The following is an 8,763-nucleotide window of genomic DNA, read 5'->3' as shown; positions in this document are numbered from 1 at the left end:
TTTCAACCGGGCAATCTGTTGATCTGGTACAACGACGGATGACGGGGAGCTATAGGTATGGTCCAGCAGGGACGGGCTCACTTCACGGCTGCGATGGCGGTCTTCTCTAATTTTCTCGCCTGCAGCTTCATGGGCCGCCCTGTTCCCCGCTCCCCTCATGTTGTGACCAGGTGTCCAGTGTACGAAAATGCGTGCATGTATATTGTCCCGCAGGTGGCGGCAGGCTTGTTTTACGCGGTGCGCTATGGTAGTCGTGTAGGATCGGGAGTTCAGTTGCTTGACGGCCTCTTGACTGTCGGTGTAGATATGAACCGTGTCTTCGGTGCGCGCCTCTATGCCTCCCGTCGTGCGAGTAACCAGCGAAATGAACAAGAGATGGCAGCGCCGGCACTTGCGTCGTGCTGGTGGGTATCTCTGGCGCGCGCAACGCTGTCGGTGATATGGGCCGTTTCTCAGCCAGCCGAATCGGGCTGAGTCACTTGCGTTTCACGAGATAGCGATAACGTGGCCTACAACGTGCGCGCATCACATCTGGTACGTCGCGTATGTTGTCTCAAGCAGGAAAACAAGCGCGTTGGCACCAACATGCGATGACTCACTCCATTTTCCGGGGACACGCATCCTAGCTGTTGAAGCAGACGACGGCTTGTACGCAGCAGACGACGAAAGCGAGAGCGTTTTCGGCGGAATAATCATACGCTTTGAGATAGCTGCTTTATTTTTACTGCGGAGGAAAACTGTTTTGCTTTACCGATAACGCTATATTCAGTGCCTTCATTTCAGCTTCTTAGGCGAAACGTCAAGCTGGCGTCACGTTACGTAAGCAAAACGGGGCCACCAGCGCCATATTGTTTGCGTCGCGCCTACGTCACGCATCGTAGAAAATGGCGGAATGTCCAGAATAGCGTCCACAGACTTTGTGCTAGAAAAACTGCACGTCCGCGCAACGAACGCGCGCTCGCTAGCAGACGACGCACTTGACAACGACGCCATGTTGTAGAACCCATGCCTCAAATATGTATACGTAGCAAAAAGGTGTCAACATAAATTTGCAGTGGAAAAAAATCACTATTATAAGAGCGTACGCGCGCAATCGGTCTGCGCCCGCAGCGAAATTACGTTGAATATGCTGCGAAGCGCCTCTCAGCACCAACCCAATTTAAACATAGTTCTCTCGCAGCGCCCTCGCACAATTTTTTCACACGCGGCGCCTCAGCGGGAGAGCGACACTCTACGCTAAAACGTCGCAAATTGTGAATTCTGAAAATCGCACCGGTACCAGAGTCAACGCAGCAACAAAAGCACGTGTTCTTCGCGAGGCGTGGTCTGTGGAAAAAAACTCTTCCGTTACTCGTAGCGCCCGCAGCGCCACAGCCCTTTAAGTGGCACGTCGATTAGCGTGCGTCTGTGTGTTGCCTTATCTGCGCTGCAGTAGTTATCTTGTTGTGACCGGTGCGGCTGTACACGGTAAGCATTCCCTCTTTAGCCGTTTTCTTTGCTCGTAGATTAATGAAGGAATGCGGGAAGCCTTTCGTCCCATCTGCGCCAAACAAAGTTTAGGCGCGTTCTCGCGTTTTCTTTCTGTTTTGCTAATTCAAATTGCAACATAGCGATACACGCGACCCACCCGTCCGAGGCCTCCTCGTTAGGCGCCAAATTTGACCGTCCCGGCGCGCAATGAGCAAACCTGTACCGCGTGCTCCTTTGATTGAAACAATTTGTACGACCGCCGCAGCTAGATGAGGGTGTTGTCACAGGGCGCTCGTGCATGCGTCCGCATATCTTCATCTTCCCAGGTCGCGTGTATGCATGCCCGCATCCAGGGCGTGGGGGACATCCTAACCCCCTCCCCTTAAAGTTTGTATGCGCAGGGCCAGCGTACGGCACGTGATTAACTCATGAAGTATTTCTTTCCAGCTTTTACTGCACGTGCTAATGTTCTCTTACTGTTCTTTCGCTCATTTGAAGCAGTTCCTTTTGGTGTACCGTTTTCATTGCAGAATTTAGTGATTATCAGGGGACGCATTCTCGAACCATCGCCGCCTCTATTTTTTTTTTTTTCAATGCCAGTGCAAGCGCTCGCTCCCTAATGGGAGTCTTTGTTCACCTTAGTTCAGTAAGCTGCCGCGATGCGACACTACCCAGATGGTACGACTGCTTGCATCACGCGTGCGTCAAAGCGCGCGCCGCTGCCGTTCCGGTGAAGTGGTAGACGCTCCGTACCTGCGTCTGTCAGGTTATCACGCGTCTGTCAATCTTTCTCCGACTTCCGTCGATCGTGATGCGCCACTCGGATGGTGCTCTCGTCCACGACCCTAAAGCAGGCGCACACGCTGGCGGACGGGGGACAGTAGGCAAGGACGATAGGAAAGGGTGGTGAATGGTTGGATCGGCCGCATCAGACTGGCATTATATATATATATATATAAAAAGAGGAGGTCGATGCTTGAACGACCACTCTCGACGATTCTTCCGCCGTAGTGTCCAACCAGCCAATAAGCGTGCGCCTGATGGGCGAGGCGATAGTAGAGAGTTTTAGATTAGGGGACGCAAGCGGCTTGCGTACGCAACTAGGGGCCACGGTACTGCGCATGCGCAGCACCCTACGTCCTCGTGTGCGCATGCGCAGTACCGTCGCCCCCTAGTTCTTGCCTACGCAAGCCACTTGCGTCCCCTAATCTAAACCTCCCTAGTATCACCGAAAGTGATCGTCCCAGGATACGTCCCCAAGTGACTTTTCATTAGCGGTGTAAATACAGGTAAAAAAAGGAAAGAGACACCGAGATATTGCCTCTTGGAGCCCTTGTATGATTTATAGCAATAATTTAAGAGGAAGCTTTAGCTCGGGTGCTCCTATCTAAATACATGTAAAAGGAGAATTCGTTATTCTCGGCAACCACTGCACCAAATTTGACGAGGTTTGTTGCATTTAAAAGAAAAACTTAAAATCTAGTGACGGTTGGTTTGGAATTTTTGATTTAGGTCGTAAATTTTTTATTAAAAATTGGCAAAAATCAAAAAATTAAAAAAAAAGACTATCAAGTTTACAACTGTGTGACTCATCAACGAAAAATCAAAATACAATTCTGTGAAATGCATCTAATAGTGCATACGAAGCGGACAAAATTGATATGTTACACATGAATCTCAAGAAAACTTAACATGGAAATACAGCTTTTGCAGAACCCTTGTAAACAATGTAAGAAATTCACGTAAGATGTAAAATGACATATCGAATTTGTCCGCTTTCAATGATCTAATGGATGCCATTCACAGAACCATGATATCTGTTCTTGATGCAGAGCTATGAATTTTTAAACTTCGTGCTTCTATTTTTTTCAAGCTTCTGAATTTGTGAAAATTCTTATAACAAAATTCAAGCCCTAAATCGAAATTCCGCTTCCAACAGTCACTAAAATTTGACTTTCTTTCTCAAATGCAACAAATTTCATCAAAATCGGTCCAGCGGTTATCTCGGAAAAACATTTTGCGTTTTACATGTATTTGAATAGGCAGCGTCGGAGTTGGGCCCAAGCTAAAGCTTTCTCTTAATGCTCCCATATAACTAAGTACATTTAACAATGCCCTCAATAACTACACTCGCAGATTTTAAAGGCTTTATCATGCCTGAGACTGTACAATGTACAGGGTGTCCCTGCTAACTTCAGCCAGAGTTAAAAAATATTCGACTGCCATGTAGCTCGACAAAACTAGGTAATGTTGTTTGCCGTCGCTTGGACATACCCAAATTATTTTTTTGCATTCTGCCAAATTAGATAATTAGTCGTAATGAATTAACTTCTCAGATATTATAATTAGATGAAAACGTGTCAATGACAAAATTGTAGAGCGACATGAAAAACTCCGCTGCAGCTTTCTGTTGCTCGATATGTGCTACATAAGTGTTTTTCCGAATGTGAAAGAAGCCCACAAATGCAAGCAAAATTGCTGTGCAACTAGCCGCTCGAGGCACTTTGCGTGTATTTGTGGGCTTCTTTCACGCTCGGAAAAACACTTTTATGTAGCATGTATTGAGTAACAGAAAGCTGCAGCGCAAGTTTTTCATGTTGCTCTACAGTTTTCTCATTGACACTTTTCATCGAATTATAATATCTGAGAAGTTGATTAATTAAGGCTAATGATCTAATTAGGTGAAATTAAAAAAACTAATTTGAGTATCTCCAAGCGACGGCAAACAACATTACCTTTGTTCTGTCCAGCTACGTGGCATTTGCATATTTTAAAACTCTGGCTAAAGTTAGCTGGGACACCCTGTATATAGATCCTTTGTTTTCTAGGAGTATTTTTTTCTGAAATTTGGGGGGTAAAAATAGGGTGTTGTTGGTAAAGAGGAAAATCGGGGAGAAATTGGGGATCTTGAGGTCTGGCACGAAAGCTGGAGAAAAGTTGGCGGTTCTGATTTCTGACAGCTCAACATTCAAGATTTTTTGGCAAGTTCTACAAACAATTAACGCAACTAATGGCATCTTTTTGGACACAATCTGTTTCAACAAGTGAAATCACTCACAAGAACATGTAATGGCAAGGAGAGCTGCTTGCAAATTATCTGATGAACTGATCTAGGCAAATCCCCATTGTCATACATTATTATTACATTTAAAAAGAACCACATTAACAATACCAACAGATAGAGATAGGTTTGGTGATTCCTTCTTTACATGTTTCTCCTGATTTTTTTAACTAACAAAAAAAGTACAAAATGCAGTGTACAAGAGTTTGCTTTGCAGGAGGTGTGGTGCTTTTCCTTACCTTACAAGCCGTTGTTGGCGTATGTTATTAGTATATGCATTGGGAAGCACTTCATCTGTCCTAGACCAGTCAGGGCTTTCATCCTTGTCTGTTGTCGTCTTGCTTTAATGGTTCCGAATACATGCCCTTGCAATAAAATGAATGGAATACCAATTAGACTAATCGGTCATCTTTCTTTGAAGGTGACATAGTTAGGTAAAGATCCTCTGAGTCTGAGTCTTTATTGCAGACATTCATCTACATATATATGGCTGACGAGAAGGGAAAAAAGGCCACTATGTAGTTCGACGTCAGAGCTACTGCCTGCAATACCGAGCAGCATCAATGCTCTGTTAGCTCGCTTTCTAGAGCACTAACGTGTTTACTTGTAGGTGACATACAGGAAATGTGATGCAGTATGCCATTCTTGTATTCATGTAAATCTGGCTGCTAAAGAAAGCAATAAGATTTCACTCACTCAAGACTGGCAAGCATTGAATATATCTTTTATATGTCAGTTTCTGCTTGAATATTAAGCGAAAATGAGGCAAATAAGCTATTCATATATTACTAACATTATACCTTGACCACCTGCTTGGAAAAGTTGGGCAGTATTTGTTAGCTTTGCAACACCTGCATTTATTAAAACCCATTATGAAAGGGCGAAATTCGGGGAGAAATCGGGTTTGACCTGATTGTTATTAATTTTGTTCAGGGTGCCGAAATCGCAAATTAATTGGATTTTGCCCAAAAATGAGGGATCTTAAGTACATATAGTTGCTCCATTGTTGTATCCAGTTGGAACGCCTCTACAACGGAATTACCTGTATAACGAAGGATTGATTATGTCTCTGCTGAATGCCTATCTTTTGCAAGTATTGTGAATGCCTCTAAGACAAAGACCGGTACAGGGAATTTGCTATATAACGAAGGAATTGAGGTGTCCCCAATGGCCCATTTGTTCCTTTACAACTAATGCCATGCAGCAGTGCTGCCACTGCTCTCTGCCGACATTACCAACGTGCTCTCTGTGCTAGTGCTTACAGCAGTGTTAGCAATGCATTTGACGAGCATGAGCATGTCAGAAGTAGTCCTCCTGCTCTGCTTCAGGAATCGCTCAACTCGTACACTTGTTGTAATTGTTGTAATGCATCAATGGGTGCAAGGGTTGACGCATTGGGGGTGCAAGGGCTGGGTGCAAGGGTTGCAGTTGATTACGATGCAGTCATGTAATCGTAACTGACAACTGACGATATCTTTAAAGCCATCTAGGGCAGAAAGGATATGAAGGTCAACTAAGGCAGTAGCGGTGAAGATGCTGTAAAGGAATAAGAGTTTTGATGGAAAAGGAGGCGATAGCAGCATTTGACGATATGCAGATTTTGCGTGTCCACTGCATTTTGCTATGGAGCATGCAGTGAACCTCAGTGCAATAAGGTTGGCTGCAGTCATGCATTCTGTCAGGCAAAGTGTGCACGAAGAAATTAGCACCTTATTTCATTAAGTCACTCTTTAGTTTAGGTTAAATATAGGTTTTCTTCTGTTGAATGTGCTTAGTCTGCACTAGGATGAGTGGTATGGTGCGTGACCTTTGCAACGAAGGGGCCTGTATAACGAAGGATCTTGTAGGTGCTGAACACTACATTATAAATGCATTTAACTGTATGTAACTCTTAGTTTCAGGTTTGGCTTTGCTTTGTTGTAAAGGCTTTTAAGGGGTTAGAAATGGGGATGGTATTGGGACTTTGCTAGAACAGCTAGAAGCTTCTGGTTAGCCATGTTTATCTGGGTTTGGCAGCTGCATTGGGCAATGCCACATGCTTGGCCACAGTCATGCAGACCAAGAAGACAGTGGTGAACCGTGCCTGCTTAAGGCTTCACATTTGCCTCATTTTGGTATTTGGTATTCTACTAAAATCGCAGATGACTGTAAAGGACAAAGAAAAGGAGGAGTGAGGGGCACACTGCTTGGAGGTTTTGGGCCAGTTGCCAGTGCGCATTTATCTGCTTGGCAGTGTGTTCCTATTACTGAGTGCTTAAAGCCATTTTTTATGTGTTCATTTTGCAGAAAGTTATGCATGCTACCAAGCTGTCTTCCAGGGTTTTGCGACAGCAGCTGAACTGGTTGCAAAAAAGGACTCAGGCTAAGCTGTATCCTCTAAGTTCTGATCAGGTCTTCGAACGTGAAGAAAAATATGGTGCCCACAATTATCATCCACTTCCAGTGGCAATCCACAAAGCAAAAGGTATTTATTTATTAGTAATTATCAGCAGCACCATCAAGCCATTATTGCATAGGGCAATCCATGTACACATGTCTTAATGTCTATGATGTATTCATGTTTTATTATTATTATTATTATTATTATTATTATTATTATTATTATTATTATTATTATTATTATTGTCACTTTCATCTCGCTCAAATTAGTCTTACAGTTTTATCGGAAACAGATACTCTCAAAATCATTTGGACAGGTAATTTTTAGCACACGACTAACAGCCCTTCTATTTAAGGGCTCTCTTGAAGTTTTGCTGTCACTGTTATGTGTTGTTTTGTTCCATCATGTTTTTAACGAAGCCCAACTGCCATCGCCCATGCCCTAACTAATCAGTGTCATCATTTTAGTACCCATTTGTTTTACGCCACTTACAGTGACAGGTTTTTAGGCCTTCTTACACCCATGTCACATTTACCATGATGAATTCACTGTCCACTCCATTCACAATACATTGTTAAAATTACCATTTGGCATGACGCTCTTTGGCCATACCTGGCCCTTGCACCATTAAACACCATATCATCGTCATCTTCACATTACAAAAAAATTTGCAAAACTTGTTTAGTCCCATAGCCTAACTGTGTGGCAATGAGACCAATTGTTCGACGTACCTACATAATTTGGCAAGCAGTTACAACAGTGACAAAAGGAAAACAAAACTAAATACACATATTAGAAAACACATGATTCAATTATTCAGAGGATAACAGCAAACAAGTTGACCATTTGTCCAATTATTCCAATTATCCACTGAACATAAAACACTTCATGGCCACGGAAAAATCATGTGCTGCTTTGTGGTATGTTCAAGTGGTCGTCTCAGACTGCTGTGGCAGTGCTCTGATGTACAGTTGACCAAAAAAGTTTACGGACCACAGGGTCTCAGAAAATGCTAAATATACGAGCAGCCTTTAAAAGTAGCCAGTAAAACCGTATATCACAATGTTGTTCACATATACCAGTAAAGGCTGTAATTGGGAATACCAGGCTGCGTTTTGAGGTTGCGGAGATATTCAGATTTTCGTCAGATCTCTTGGTCCGCAAACTTTTTGGGTCGACTGTACATGTGTAAAAGATTTTATTAGCATTATTCCAGCTTCATGAATACTATAGGGGTGAGCTTATTGTCACCATAAAGCTTGGCTGCTTTGTTAAACAACCTTCGAAGCATTGCAGGAGCATTCTAAAATTGTAGTTGAACGTGTCATTTGCTCACATTTTGTTTGTTGCAAACGTGATTCTGGGGCCACTGCATGGCAGCTAAGCCAGCAGTATAGAGAACAAAAATCTTTGTTGACTAAACAATATACAGTGAGTGTGGCTCCCAGAAGGTTTACAGAGCTTGACTCTTACTCAATGTTACAGCTTCTGGGTTATGTTGAATGTCATTCTGCATCATGAGGCGACTTACGTAAATGGCACTGTTACTGTGCACTTGAATTTGACATTAAGTAAACTGAAATGAATTGTTCAAATAGCAGCATTTTGTGCATTTTTAGACAGGAAGTATTACAAAGCAATTTTCAGTGACTGAAATTAAAAAAAAAAAGACATACACTGAAATGCGATGGTTGTGGGTGTGCATTCAAACATCACTGTCTTGCAAAAAGGTTAGTTCAGCATGCCACTGTACAATGTTGTACCTCTTTAAGGTTCTCTATGGACTTCTGTAAACTTAAGAAAGTTACATATAAAATAGGACAACCTCTAACCTTTCAAAAAGTATCCCAGT

The 8,763-nt window shown here is 43.1% G+C and overlaps 1 protein-coding gene across 1 annotated transcript in view; it reads left to right on the top strand.

The window, feature by feature from the left end:
- Window positions 1–1,263: 1,263 nt before the first annotated feature.
- The window catches only part of Oat (Ornithine aminotransferase precursor), a 68,053-nt gene continuing 60,553 nt past the window's right edge, over window positions 1,264–8,763 (top strand). Inside the window, exons 1-2 of the mRNA XM_065449789.1 lie at window positions 1,264–1,467; window positions 6,818–6,995. Coding sequence (XP_065305861.1) covers window positions 6,824–6,995 — 172 coding nt within the window. The 5' untranslated portion in view covers window positions 1,264–1,467; window positions 6,818–6,823. The remainder of the gene's footprint in view (window positions 1,468–6,817; window positions 6,996–8,763) is intronic.

Source organism: Dermacentor albipictus, chromosome 1 (assembly GCF_038994185.2).
Source record: "Dermacentor albipictus isolate Rhodes 1998 colony chromosome 1, USDA_Dalb.pri_finalv2, whole genome shotgun sequence".
NCBI lineage: Eukaryota > Metazoa > Arthropoda > Arachnida > Ixodida > Ixodidae > Dermacentor > Dermacentor albipictus.
Note: the sequence above shows the minus strand (reverse complement) of the source record. Positions and strands in the feature narration are given on the sequence as shown.